General features: G+C 43.1%; 1 protein-coding gene across 5 annotated transcripts in view; it reads right to left on the bottom strand.

Moving 5' to 3' along the window:
• ACYP2 (acylphosphatase 2) overlaps positions 1-15,041 on the bottom strand; it is a 368,664-nt gene that overhangs the window by 284,954 nt on the left and 68,669 nt on the right. For 4 of the 5 annotated variants that reach the window (XM_029593436.1, XM_029593440.1, XM_029593438.1 and 1 more), the window contains one exon: positions 4,163-7,508. The exons of the other annotated variant lie outside the window; for it this stretch is intronic. In XM_029593436.1, the coding sequence (XP_029449296.1) occupies positions 7,451-7,508 (58 nt within the window). In that variant the 3' untranslated portion in view covers positions 4,163-7,450. Of the gene's footprint in view, positions 1-4,162; positions 7,509-15,041 lie in introns of those variants that run through there. 5 annotated transcript variants of the gene reach the window in all.

Raw genomic sequence — 15,041 nt, 5'->3', positions numbered from 1 at the left:
ATGCCCCACTCCAAGATGAGGAATGACTAACTTTTCACCAAATTGTGAAGTTCTTTCATCTTCAGGCCCTGTTCCTCCGAGACCTCAGCAATATCTGGCCACAGTCATAGCAACTGGCTGGATCATGATCTGGTGCCAAGTATCTATAACAGATAATGCTGTCATTGGTGATGGACATCTTGTGGCCACACATACAATCCTTGAAGCCATTGGAGATGGCCTTCTGTATTTTTTTTTTTAGCATTGAAAAGTGCTGTGAGGGATTGCTGAGGCAGCAAGGCAACTCAGAAAAAGAATTAGAAGAAGAAAACTTTTGAAGAAGTAAAAGGACAACATAAGTAAAGGGAGAGAGGGTACACCTCTGTACAGAAGCTTAGACAAAAAAAAAACAAAACTTAGGGGCTCATGAGGAATAGCACATGCACAGAATTCCTGTGCCTGTTCAATAGTAAAACTTTACTGAGCTTAAGGGATGGGCGCATTTGGTACCATCAGATGCTGTCATCCACATGTCATGGCTAATTCTTCCTTGTCAATCGAGAAAATCTTATACAACATTTCTCAGAAAGGAGTGCAATTAAAAACCTGCAAAACAACTGAATCATCAATATCAAACCAGCAGATAAAAGAAGCTCTCAAATGGTTATGAACACAGAAAAATATGTAGAAGTGGGGTACAGGCAACTTTCAAATAATACATATTACAGAAACTTAACAAGGATCCCACAAAGAACTACACAAAATAATTGAAAAATATCATCACTATTTTCACAGCAGCTTCAGTTTCAGCTAGAAAACCTGAAACCAATCCACCCTCTCTACACCAAAGAACTATTTGGGTAGAAAAACTCTATAGCTGCTGTAAAATTGTAATAGATACAGGATGTGTGAGCCCTTAGTGCCGAGGCACAGTTGATGCAGCCTCGAGGGCGAGTCCCTGCGGCCCAATTTGCCCTGCAGTGGGACAGTCTTGAGCTTCACTTTTACCAGCTGCCTTCTCTGCAGGTTGGTTCCTTGGATTCTGGTGGCCAGCAGGACTTAGGTGGGTCCCTAGTGCAGCTGTGGAGGTTAGCGACCAGAGACAAGGTAGACATCAGGCTTGCAGAAGTCAGAGGAGAGCCAAGGTTGGGGCAGGCAGCAAGCAAGAGTAGTCTGGTCCAGGCTAGAGATCAGGTCCAGGTGCCAAGCAAACATGGTGAAGTCCAGGCAAGAGGTCAGGCCCAGAGCAGCAAGCCAAGGGAGATGCGGACATAAAGGAGACACTGAGGATGGAAACAGGGAAGACAGAGGCTGGACAAGGCAAGTCAAGACTGGACAAGGGCACAGCTGGACAGGGCTGAAAGAAGGAACAAGGATTAGGAACGCTGGCAACACACAATGCAGGGAATGCAGGAGACCCATTGCTGAGGTCTGGATGTCCGAAAGGCCCTTTTAAGGGCTGAAGCCTATGACATCATCCAAGGACACCGTGGCCTGTATCCTGCCACGGGCGCTTTAAGTCTGGGCAGATGGCACACTTGCGCATCTAAGAAAAGTGGAGCCGGTGCAAAGATGGCAGCATCCATGCCTCATGATTGAGGCCTGCTATTGTGACATTCGGGGGTGAATGCGCTGGCTCCCGGGGATATCCCACGAGCTGGCAAACATAACAGAAATCCTCAGGAAGCTGACTGTGTTCATTTGCTATGCATAGGAAAAGTAAACCTGAGTTGCCCAAATTGTTTTTACAAATCAATAATTTAATACAAGTTTCTCTTACATAAGGTTTCTAATGTGAAAAACAGAACTTATATAGTATCTTCATAAACTATTACAGATGCCATGGCACTAACTCAAATGTTTATGACATTTGAGCAGTATGCCAGAAGGTCACACCCAAAATAAAATCCCTCTGCAATGCCTATTTCTTATTCCCTTAACTTTTATTCTTTTCAAACTGTCTTATTTCTGCTTGCATAAAAAAGAAAACTGACAATTACAATGCAGAACAAATCCAAACAATTATAGTCATTTGTTGACATTCCCTTTCTTCTTATGGAAAAAAAATACTCCAATATGTAACAAGCAAATTTTTCAATGGAAAAAAGTATAAAAGCTGTTAACCTATTAATAATTATACTGAGAATTTGGTTAATTCTGAAAGTTTTGGAAGTGTTCTTGACCCTTTTGCTTACATTTTAATCCAGAGGTGGGAAACTATGGCCACCAGCCACATCAAGCTCTGTGTGCCTTTTTGCTGGTCCATGATGCTGACAGAAGCGATGTTACTGCCTCAGGCTGATCCCACGTTGGACTGTGACTTGGGAACCTTAGCTAGGATGGGGTGGCTAGGCATGAGGAATTTCAGATAGAGGTTTTCTTCTTAGCTTGGAGGGGAGATGATGTGGTCTTTGTTGGAGATGGGTGGGGGGGATTGCATGTAATGTGTTTGTTGTTGATATTGGGGGGGGGAGTGGTTTGGTACTTGTAGGGTAGGCTGAGGTATATATCTTACTGGTTTTTTGATTATGTATTATATATATGCAAATTAGATATTTATGGAAAGACAAGGTATTAAATAAAATAAATAAATAAATGAGGCTGCAACAAGCAGTACGAAAGGTATCTGTAGCCCCATCATAGAGAAAACAATGCACAGCTGAACACCAGCAGGAAGAGGAGATGGGAGCCAGGATCTCAATCCACAGCATCGCTGAGGGCCAGTGCAGAAGGCTCCTGGGTGCCTCAAACTTAGTGCATGACTTCAGGTCAGGAGTGTACAAGAAGGGGAAATAGGCCCTGCTTTGTGATTTTTATTTTATTTTTTTTTACTGTCTCCTTCTGCCACCTGCCCTCCAAACCCAGAAGTACTGTGGAGTGAAAGATGGGGATCTCTGCAACAATTCTGGACCTGCTGTCTGAGAGCCAAAATATAATAGGAATGCTGGAGTATGAATAGCAGTTTGTGCTGTGATTTCATTGTTCCTTATTTATAGCCCAGGATGGCAAAGGAACTTGCATGGCCATTGCTCCAATGTGGTAGCATCATCTGTTACTGCTCGAGACCAAAGGATGTCTCTGCCAGTACCTGTGCCTTCTGTCTTAGTCAATCTGAGAGATGTCTGTCAATGGTGCTCTGTTGCTCTCACTCTGTGCAGTGACGTTATGAGAGTTGACTTTTCCCTCTTTAACTAATGCATACCTTCCTTTCCCCTACCCATGATGCAAGGATCACTAATGTGGCCCCTGAGAAAAAAAGTTTGCCCACACCTGTTTTAGACCCTGTCTCTGGATAGGATGCAGCTCAGAACACTGTATTTGGTAAATGAAAACTCTCATGTTTGCCACATCTTTCTCCACTTCTAAAAAATCAAGGATGTGGCAAAGGCACAGACATTGCATAAACATGAATGCTCGCTCTCTCTCTCTTTTTAGAAATCATTCTTGCATTTTCATACTTTCTATGTGTTTTGTGTCATCACCTGCATGCATTCTTTACACAGACACAGCTACTTCTGCAGAAGCAGACACAAACCAATATACATTGTGAGCTTTCAGCCAGAATACACTGGGCTGCCAAATGTAGCCAAGGTTTACTTACTAGGCTGAACCATGTATCAGTGTGATGCCTGCATGGGGTTCTAATGAGGATTGCCTCTATTTAGTTGGATTCATGCTGCTGGGAGTGGCTAAATGGGAGGAGCTTTTTAAAAAGTTAAATATTAATCACCTGAGGAATGAAACCATAACCAGAATGAATAAGGTATTGGTTAACAGCTCATAGACTTTCTTTAAATTTGAGTAAGACGGAGATTATTTATTTAGCCTGTTATCCTTTGCAAGATTTAGCTAGTGTTCTGACTTTGGAAAGTATCAAGATTACTATTGTCACTCAGGCAGGCAATCTGTGTCATTATGGACTCTTCTTTGTACCTGAAGTCCCAGATGAGCCATGTCATTCAAGGTGCTTACTATAAGTAACACATTTAACATAGACTTCATCCATATCTTAGTGAAAATGATCTGAGAACAGTAGTTCATTCTCTTGTGTTATTTATTTATTTATTTATTTATTTAATATTTTTCTATACCGGCTTTCACGACTAGTAGTCGCATCAACCCGGTTTACATTTAACATTTAGTGTAATGAACATAAAACTAAATGAATTGAACTGGTGCAGGAATAGCAGTTACAATAAAACCAGGAAAAATACAACTGGGAGAGGAGGAAGCAAGAAGAAAAATATAGCAATAGGTACAAAAAACAAAATTACAAGATAATATTTACAATATGTACAAAATTAAAGTCAAGACTAAAGGTGGTCATGGGCTGGAAAAATTGAGGCTAAAATAGGAAGAGTATGATGAATAAGGCAGAGTGTTATCTCATGAATAAGGCAGAGTGAATAAGGCAGAGTGAATAAGGCAGAGTGTTATCATGAATAAGGCAGAGTGTTATCTCATCTGGATTACTGCAATGCCTTGTATGTCAGTCTTCCTCAATCTTCTATCAAAGTATTGCAATATGTCCAGAATTTGGCTGCCAGAGTAGTATCAGGAATTCCCATTCATCAACACATTATTCCAGTTTTGTCTAAATATCAACCGCTACCTATTAACTAGTGCATCAATTTTAAAATCTTAATACTAGTTTTTAAAGTCCTTAATGGGCTTGTTCCTGCAAGTTTTTTATTTTATTTTTATTATTTCAACATTATACAAGCAAGATAATTCTTAAGAAAACAAAAATGATATATCAAAGGAAAACAAGAAAAGCTACCAGCTTATACAAATAAGAAAATTAGGTACAATAATAAATCATTTTCCAATAAGGACATTTTTAGTTGAGAAGGAAGGCAGAAAACAAAGGAGAACAGAAGAAAATATTTAAAAAGAAACAAGGCTTAGCGTGTAGTCAGCAACAAATACGTATTGGATCTTAAGACTTAGTTATTTATTTAGTATGTTTTGTATACCGTCATTCGGTTTCGCCATCATAACGGTTTACAGTAGTCAGATTGGTTAAACAAACAGTCATATTAGAGAAAATCACAGAAAAAGACATTGTTACATCATATTTTTAGATATAAGTTATATCAAGGTGACTATATAGTTTAATTAGTTCAGCCACCCCATTTGCACGTGGCTATGCGTATTGTCTTGTGTGTTCTAAAGTTGTCTTGGTTGTTTTATGTTTCTCTAAATAGTGTGGACTTTTCTTGGTGGATGTTTGTGTGGGCTTCTTGTTGCGTTGATGGAAGAGATCATTTGCATAGGCTCTGGTAAAAAGCCAGGTTTTCAAATCTTTTTTAAAGGTTTTGGTATCTGGTTGCGTTCTTATATCGATTGGTAAAGCGTTCCAAAGGGCGGGGCTGGTGAGGGATATAGCTCTCTCATGAGTTGTGTTTTAGGTGAGTGGATCTTCCATGAGGTACTTTGAGGAGGCCTTTGTTTGTTGATCAGAGGTTCCTTTTTGGAGCATGGGGTACGATGTATTTGTCAGCCAGTAATTTTGTTGTCCTGTGATTATTTTCTAAAGAATTGTTAGAACTTTATATTTATTCTGTATTTTATTGGGAGCCAGTGTAGTGAGATGAGGGTTGGTGTGATATGCTCGTGTTTCTTTGTTCCTGTAAGAATTCTGGCTGCTGAGTTCTGTAGTATTTGGAGCGGATGGATGGTACTGAGAGGTAGGCCAAGAAGTAAAGCATTGCAGTAGTCGGGGTTAGAGAATATAAGTAGTTGTAGTACTGTTCTGAAATCCTCTTGTGTGAGAAAAGGTTTAAGATGCCTGAGTGTGAGTAGTTTGAGGTATCCTTCTTTGATTTTATTTGTTATGTGGGTTTTGTAAGATAGAATTTTGTCTACGGTTATTCCTAGTTTTCGAGCGTGGCTAACAGGAGAGATAAGTGTATTTGGGTCTTCCGTTTTGAGTGGTTGCATGAGAGTTTTACTGATTTTTTTGTCCAGGATTATTAATTCAGTTTTCTCAATGTTTATTATGAGTTTTATGGAGGATAGGCACTGTTTGATTTCTGTGAGATAGCTGGTTATACTCTTGTAAGTTTCCTCTATTGTATTGATTATTACCAGGCGAAATAGAGATGGCTAACATCCTCCTGGAGTTGATAAATGATTTAAATTGTTCAGGATAGAAAAAAACATAGCATTCCTTCTGCAATCGGATAACACATTTACATGGGTAACTTAATACAAAAGAAAAACCCAAGGCTACAATCTGTGGTCTCAAAAGAAGAAAATCACGTCTCCTCTCGAGTTACACAGGCAAAACCCAGGAAGATTCGAACAGACTGGCCATGAAAAGAAACAGAAATGTTCTCGAAATATCTTTTCATCACTTCGCCCAGTTCCTGTTCAGAAATAAAGGAGACAAGCAGAGTTGATCGTTCATAAATCTCCATTGTAGAATCTTCCAAAAATTGTGTTAAGTTTGCTAGAGCATCAGAGCGTTGTTCCTGAGGAAGCCTTTCTTTACTTGGAAGAAAAAACATTTTATTAATTCAGGGGGTTTTCCCTTCTTCAAATTTCAAAACATCAAGAAAAATTTTCTTCAGGGTGTGGTAGGATTCTTCCCCCACAACCCTGGGAAAATTCAAACAACGAAGATTCAAATGTCTCAAGTAATTTTCAAGAAACTTAGTAACAGATGCCTCTGATGCAGCCATTTTGTGATTTAAAATCATTAAATTGACCGCCAAGTTTTCCTTCCATTAATTTTACCCTGTTGGTAAGATTTTCTATTTGCACATGATGGTTTTTCATTGAGCAGCCAAGTCCAGCTATTAGGTCCCACAAAGCATCAAGTGTAATAACTGCCGGCTTGGGTGGAAGACAAAAAAACTCACCCATATGTCCTGGGAATTCCACTCCAGAGACACCTTCTCTCGGCATTGCTGCCTTTCGCGCTCTCCCAGCGGCTCAATTGGGGAAGAAGAGACAGCACAAACCTTGTATTGCTCTCCATTGAGCTTGATGAAAGCGAGGGAGACACCAACACAACTCGCCTCGACCCTCCTCCATAGTCGCACGAGCAACATCATCATGCTGTGCCACAGTCGGGAATGGAGAACCAGTAGCTGCCGGAGTTGGGAGCCGAAGATCCGAGGGACTGAGAGTGACTTCCCCAAGTGACTCCGAAGCTCCCTCGCCGGGTATTGCAGCAGGAACAAGTACCCACCCTCTAACGTTGCTGATCCAGAAGCGAAGGTCATTATCAATCGTAGTCCAGTGGGAAGGGAGGTGTCAGGAGGGTATAAATGAACCCTTCCTTTCCTTTTAGACGGCATTTTTCCAGGTAATAAAAAAAAGACAGCGATTTTTCACGTGTGGATCAAGCTGCCATGTTCCTGCAAGTTTTAATGACTGTGAAATTTTGTTGCCAATCAAGAACTCTTAGATCTGCCTTGTTGCATTTGCTGGATGTCCCTTCCCACAAAGTTGTTCGTCTAGACTAGAGATGGCAAACTCCAGTCCTTGAGTGGCATAAACAGGCCAGGTTTTCAGGATATCTACAATGAATATGCATGAGATAGATTTGCATGAACTGTCTCCATTGTATTCACATTTATTTATTTAACACTTTTTTATACTGATATTAGTATCTACATCATATCGGTTTACAGCAGAACTGAAGATTGAAATTACATTAAACAGGTACCAGGGATGGGATTACATAGGAACAGAGATATATAGCTTGGAACTGGCAAACAAGAGCAATAGGCTGCTTGAAATCACATAACTTATACCAAGTATCGGGTTGAGTTCTGGCGCGGCATGTTAAGAGTGCAGAGGATCTATTCGGGGTAGGCCTGTTTGAAGAGCCAGGTCTTTAAATTATTTTTGAATTTAATGGTACAAGGCTCAAGCCTGAGGCTCGTGGGTAGTGAGTTCCAGTGGGTAGGCCCGGCGATGGAGAGGGCTCAGTCCCTCGTGGAGGGAAGGCACATGGAGATTAAGAGTGGTGACAAAACATTTTTCAGATACATCAGTGAAAGGAGAAAAGTTCAAAGTGGTATAGTGAAATTGAAAGGTGAAAAGGATCAATGTGTGGAGAGAGACGAAGAAATGGCAGAAATATTAAACAAATACCAGTTCTGTGTTCACTAAAGACGACCCTGGAGAAGGACCGTTGCTAGTTAACAAACTAGAGGGGAATGGAGTAGATGTAACTCCATTTACAGTAGAGAATGTATGGGAAAAGCTGAGGAAACTGAAAGTGGACAAAACCATGGGGTCTGATGAGGTTCATCCCAGGATACTGAGGGAGCTCAGAGATGTGCTGGTGGGTCTGCTGTGTGACCTGTTCAATAGATCCCTAGAAACGGGAGTGGTACCTATTGACTGGAGAAGAACGGTGGTGATCCCGCTTCACAAGAGTGGAAACAGAGAAGAGGCTGGTAATTACAGACCGGTTAGCCTCACCTCGGTGGTGGGAAAAGTAATGGAGTCGCTGTTAAAAGAAGGAATAGTGAGCTATCTACAGTCGGAAGAATTGCTGGACCAGGGGCAGCATGGATTCACCAGGGGAAGATCCTGTCAGACAAATCTGATAGAATTTTTTGACTGAGTAACCAAGGAATTGGATCAAGGAAGAGCGCTAGATGTCATCTACTTGGACTTCAGCAAAGCTTTTGATACGGTTCCGCACAGGAGGCTGGTGAATAAAATAAGAAGCTTAGGAGTGAGTGTCAAGGTGGTGACCTGGATTGCAAACTGGTTGACGGACAGAAGACAATGTGTGATGGTAAATGGAACTTACTCTGAAGAGAGAGCGGTGTTGAGCGGAGTGCCGCAAGGGTCGGTGTTAGGACCAGACCTGTTCAATATCTTTGTGAGCGACACTGCGGATGGGATACAAGGTAAGGTTTGTCTTTTTGCGGATGACACTAAGATCTGCACCAGAGTGGACATGCCGGAAGGAGTGGAGAGAATGAGACGGGATTTAAGGAAACTGGAAGAGTGGTCGAAGATATGGCAGCTGAGATTCAATGCCAAGAAGTGCAGAGTCATGCATATATATTCGAAGGGGGGAGAAAGGCTGATGTGCACGGGGCAGGAGAGAAACCTTGGGGTGATAGTGTCTAATGATCTGAAGTCGGCAAAACAATGTGACAAGGCGATAGCTAAAGCCAGAAGAATGCTGGGCTGCATAGAGAGAGGAATATCAAGTAAGAAAAGGGAAGTGATTATCCCCTTGTACAGGTCCTTGGTGAGGCCTCACCTGGAGTACTGTGTTCAGTTCTGGAGACCGTATCTCCAAAGGGACAGAGACAGGATGGAGGAGGTCCAGAGAAGGGTGACCAAAAAGGTGGAGGGTCTTCATCGAATGACTTATGAGGAGAGATTGAAGAATCTAAATATGTACACCCTGGAGGAAAGGAGGAGTAGGGGTGATATGATACAGACTTTCAGATACTTGAAAGGTTTTAATGATCCAAAGACAACGACAAACCTTTTCCGTTGCAAAAAAAATCAGCAGAACCAGGAGTCACGATTTAAAACTCCAGGGAGGAAGACTCAGAACCAATGTCAGGAAGTATTTCTTCACGGAGAGGGTGGTGGATACCTGGAACACCCTTCCGGAGGAAGTGGTGAAGACCAATACTGTGAAGGATTTCAAAGGGGCGTGGGATAAATACTGTGGATCCATAAAGTCTAGAGGATGTGAATGAAGAGAAGAGGCATGGGGGTGGCTTGAGGGAATGATGGCTACTACCTGGAGATGAATATCCTTATTCAATAATGAGACTCCAACATTGCTCTATGCTTCAACGGCAAGAGGATATGTGGGAAAAAAGGATTTGCAACCACATAAAAGCAGGGGAGTAGCTTGCTTGTTACGGCAGTTACTACCCCAAACCAAAAAATACCAGATACTGCACTTCAATGCAAATCCAGCATAGCTCTCTGCTTCAACGGCAGGGGAGCAAGTCTGATATTGGTCACCACATCTCAAAAAAGATATAATTGCGATGGAGAAGGTACAGAGAAGAGCTACCAAAATAATAAGGGGAATGGAACAACTCCCCTATGAGGAAAGACTAAAGAGGTTAGGACTTTTCAGCTTGGAGAAGAGACGACTAGGTGGGATATGATAGAGGTGTTTAAAATCATGAGAGGTCTAGAACGGGTAGATGTGAATCGGTCATTTACTCTTTCGGATAGTAGAAAGACTAGGGTGCCCTCCATGAAGTTAGCATGGGGCACATTTAAAACTAATCGGAGAAAGTTCTTTTTTACTCAACGCACAATTAAACTCTGGAATTTGTTGCCAGAGGATGTGGTTAGTGCAGTTAGTATAGCTGTGTTTAAAAAAGGATTGGTTAAGTTTTTGGAGGAGAAGTCCATTACCTGCTATTAAGTTCACTTAGGGGTAGATTTTCAGACGAGCGCGAACAGCCTACTTTTGTTTGCGCTCCAGGCGCAAACAAAAGTACGCTGGATTTTAGTAGATACGCGTGTAGTCGCGCGTATCGGCTAAAATCCTGGATCGGCGCGCGCAAGGCTATCGATTTCGTATAGCCTGCGCGCGCCGAGCCGCGCAGCCTACCCCCGTTCCCTCCTAGGCCGCTCCGAAATCGGAGCGGCCTAGAAGGGAACTTTCCTTTGCCCTCCCCTCACCTTCCCCTACCTAACCCACCCGCCCGGCCCTGTCTAAACCCCCATCCTACCTTTGTCGGGGGATTTACGCCTCCCTCTGGGAGGCGTAAATCCCCGCGCGCCAGCGGGCCTCCTGCGCGCCGGGCCGCGACCTGGGGGCGGGTACGGAGGGCGCGGCCACGCCCCCGGGCCGTAGCCACGCCCCCGTACCCGCCCCCAAAACGCTGCCGACACGCCCCCGAAACGCCGCGACGACCGGGCCCGCCCCCCGACACGCCCCCGACACGCCCCCCTCGGAGAACCCCGGGACTTACGCGAGTCCCGGGGCTCTGCGCGTGCCGGGAGGCCTATGTAAAATAGGCTTCCCGGCGCGCAGGGCCCTGCTCGCGTAAATCCACCCGGTTTTGGGCGGATTTACGCGAGCAGGGCTCTGAAAATCCGCCCCTTAGAGAATAGCCACTGCCATTAGCAATGGTAACATGGAATAGACTTAGTTTTTGGGTACTTGCCAGGTTCTTTTGGCCTGGATTGGCCACTGTTGGAAACAGGATGCTGGGCTTGATGGACCCTTGGTCTGACCCAGTATGGCATTTTCTTATGTTCTTATGTTCAATGCAAAGCCAGCATAGCTCTCTGCTTCTACTGCAGGGCAGGAAGTTTGACACTTCACGCACATCCAGCACGGCCCCCTGCTTCAACGGCAGGGGAGCAGGACTGATACTTCACTTTCAATGCATAGCCAGCATGGCTCTCTGCTTCAACGGCAGAGGGGCAAGAAGAAAGGTGGATCTATATTCAGGCAACAACCAACAAGGACTGAATTATACAGTCTGAATAAACAGATAAGCATGGGTGCAGCTTGCTTATTGCAGTGGTTAATACCCCTAACTAAATTAAGTTATTTCACTTAGATGCAGTTCCAACACTGCTCTCTACATTAAAGGTGGGGGTGGAAGGGAAATAGAATAAAAAAAGGTTACTAAGAGCCAACAGAAACAGATAAGTATGTGAGAGAAAAAAAAAGTGCGAAAGCTTGCTGGGCAGACTGGATGGGCCGTTTCGTCTTCTTCTGCTGTCATTTCTATGTTATTGGCAGCTCTGGTGGGGCGGCAAGAGAGTGTGAGGCGGAATGGCACCTCAAGCCAGTTGGAATTGTGTGTGTAGATGGATTTGTGAATAATGGTAAGAGTTTTATAGAGGATGCGTGAGGGGATCGGGAGCCAGTGCAGGCTTTTAAGGATGGGAGTCATATGGTCAAATTTACGGGCATTAGAGATGGTCCTTGCTACAGCGTTCTGAAGCATTTGAAGTTGTTTTATGGAGGAATAGGGGAGACCTAGGAAGAGGGAGTTACAGTAGTCCATTTTATCTTATGCATATTCATTGTGGATATCCTGAAAACCTGATCTGTTTGTGGCACTCCAGCACTGGAGTTCGTCATCCCTGGTCTAGACAAATCCTGTGAGCATCTCTTCCATATGTAGGACCTTGAGCTCTGGAACACACTCCCATGCCCTTTGATTGGAAGAGATGTCCTTTCTTAAATTTAGGAAGCAGGTGAAGGGCTTCTTCTTTCAGTATGCTTTTAGTTAAGTTAGGTTTTGAGTTTTTTAGAGGTGGTGTTGATTATGCATCCAAGTGAACATCCAGCTCAATTAGGGGTAGTAACCGCTGTAACAAGCAGGCCACACCCCTGCCCCATACTCTTACCCACCCCTGGTTTTTTTTTGTTTGTTTTGTTTGTTTTTTTTGGGTTTTTTTGGAGATGGCAGCCCTCTATCCTTCCGCTCCGTGAAGGTGGAACACCAACCACTGGCATCCCGCTCTGTGAATGCTTCTGTGGCTACTGCCGCTCCGTGCAGTGTTTTGCTGCCTCCTCTTTATTCACGCCCTCTAGACTTGATGGATCCACAGTGTTTATCCCACGCCCCTTTGAAGTCCTTCACAGTTTTAGACTTCACCACTTCCTCCGGAAGGGCATTCCAGGCATCCACCACCCTTTCCGTGAAGAAATACTTCCTGACATTGGTTCTTAGTCTTCCTCCCTGGAGCCTCAGCTCGTGACCTCTGTTTCTGCTGATTTTTTTCTGATGGAAAAGGTTTGTCATTGTCTTTGGATACTCAGGGCAACAATTAACTTTTTATATGAGATTTTATATGAGATTTAATTTCCTTGCTACTAGTAACGTAGACAAGGGAATTTGCCATATTCTTGTTTCAAGTTCAGGTAATACTCTATAAACTGAAACAGCTATTACTTGTGTTTGGGACCTGAATATATTATGATTCTGATCCTTCTTGAGAGTCGTATAATACTATAGGTAGTTCTTTTGAATTTGTCCTATTTTAGGACAAAAGGTGAACTTGAGTCTTAAACTGTGACTCTATTTGAATAATTTCTTTCCTAACTCGATATGGAATAGTAGATTTAGTTTCTGATTTTGGGGCCATGACTCCAAAATTGTAGACATTATTTCTAATGTGGATAGAGGAGGCAGAGAATCTGATATATTAGTAAAATAGTTTTTGACACAATCAAGCATCATTTTCTTGATAAAGGGATGATGGTCTTATTTGGAAGGAGGAATCCCATAAGAACATAAGAAATTGCCATGCTGGGTCAGACCAAGGGTCCATCAAGCCCAGCATCCTGTTTCCAAAAGAGGCCAAACCAGGCCACAAGAACCTGGCAATTACCCAAACACTAAGAAGATCCCATGCTACTAATGCAATTAATAGTAGTGGCTATTCCCTAAGTAAACTTGATTAACAGCAGTTAATGGACTTCTCCAAGAACTTATCCAAACCTTTTTTGAACCCAGATACATTAACTGCACTAACCACATCCTCTGGCAACAAATTCCAGAGCTTTATTATGCATTGAGTGAAAAAGAATTTTCTCTGATTAGTCTTAAATGTGCAGTAGAGAAACTATCTGATTCTGGAGCTAGAATTGGCATGGATTGTTTAGCTGGAATAGATACAGAATAAACTGACTTTTTTGCTTGATTGATGCCAAAATTTGTAACTTGGCGCCGAGTTGTTGATGGTGCCAACAAAGATTCTGTGCTGAAGGGTGATGGTGTGTTACCACGCACAACTTGATAATGAATCCTAGTGTAGATCAACAGGCTTATCTTAGGCAGTAGCTGTCGACCAGATGGTGGGAAATGGATAAAAAATACCAACACGGTTCAGAGAGGGACAGCCATTAGTCCAAGAGGTAACTCCAATCCAGGTCGTGGGTAGGCAGCGAAGCAGGTAATCCAAGTAACAATCCAGAGTCAGCAAGCAGGAAAAGAATACCAAACCAACAGAGCACCAGCACAAGCAAGCCTGTAGCCAAGGCAATGCTGTGCTGGGCTCAGGGGTTTAAATATTAAAATTTCTTGCACAAACGCGGGGACTTCCAGGAGGGAGAATGACACGGCACAGTGGGTGGAGCCTGGACACAAGTCACGTCGCGTCGTGCATTTGCCGGGAGACGCCACTGAACAGCGATTCTGCCGGAAGCCCTCTGCCTCGTCAGTTCCTGAACGGTAACAGTACCTTCCCCACAAAGACCCCTCTTCATGTTTCTAGGATGAGGTCTGAGAGGGAAATGTTGATGAAACTCTTTGAGTAATCGAGGTGCCTGAATATTATGAGCCGTTTCCCAAGAATTGAACTCCAGTCCATAGTTTTTCCAGGAAATTAAATATTGTAAGACACCCCCCCCCCCCTAGATCTTCTGACATCCAATATCTCTTTAACTTTGTACTGTGTGTCATCTTGTATGACAGATGGGGTGGTTTGTCTAACTTTCCTTGACGGCCAAGATAGGATTGCAGGCTTAAGTAAGGAAATGTGGAATACATCATGGATGTGCAATGTGGAGGGTAAATGGAGTTTAAAGGTGACCTCATTGATCTGTTTTTCAATGGGAAATGGACCAACAAACCTGGGCGCAAATTTTAAGGAAGGTGTGAAACATAGAAATGACGCAGAAGACGACCATATGGCCCATCCGGTCTGCCTAGCAAGCTTTCACACTTTTTTTTCCCCTCATACTTATCTGTTACTCTTGGCCCTTAGTAACCTTTTGGTTCTATTTCCCTTCCAACCCCACCATTAACGTAGAGAGAAGTGCTGGAACTGCATCTAAGTGAAGTATCTAGCTTAACTGGTTAGGGGTAGTAACTGCCGCAATAAGCAAGCGACTCCCACACTTATTTGTTTATCCAGACTATGTAATTCATTCCTTGTTGGTTGTTGTCTGAATATAAATCCTCTTCTCTTCATTCCCCCCTGCCATCGAAGCAGAGAGCTACACTGAATATGCATTGAAAGTGAAGTATCAGGCTTGTTTGGTTTGGGTAGTAACTGCCGTAACAAGCAAGCTACTCCCTGCTTTTTTGTGAATGCAAATCCTTTTTTCCACATTTCCTCTTGCCGTTGAAGCA

The sequence above is a fragment of the Rhinatrema bivittatum genome, chromosome 3 (assembly GCF_901001135.1).
Source record: "Rhinatrema bivittatum chromosome 3, aRhiBiv1.1, whole genome shotgun sequence".
Taxonomy (NCBI): domain Eukaryota; kingdom Metazoa; phylum Chordata; class Amphibia; order Gymnophiona; family Rhinatrematidae; genus Rhinatrema; species Rhinatrema bivittatum.
Note: the sequence above shows the minus strand (reverse complement) of the source record. Positions and strands in the feature narration are given on the sequence as shown.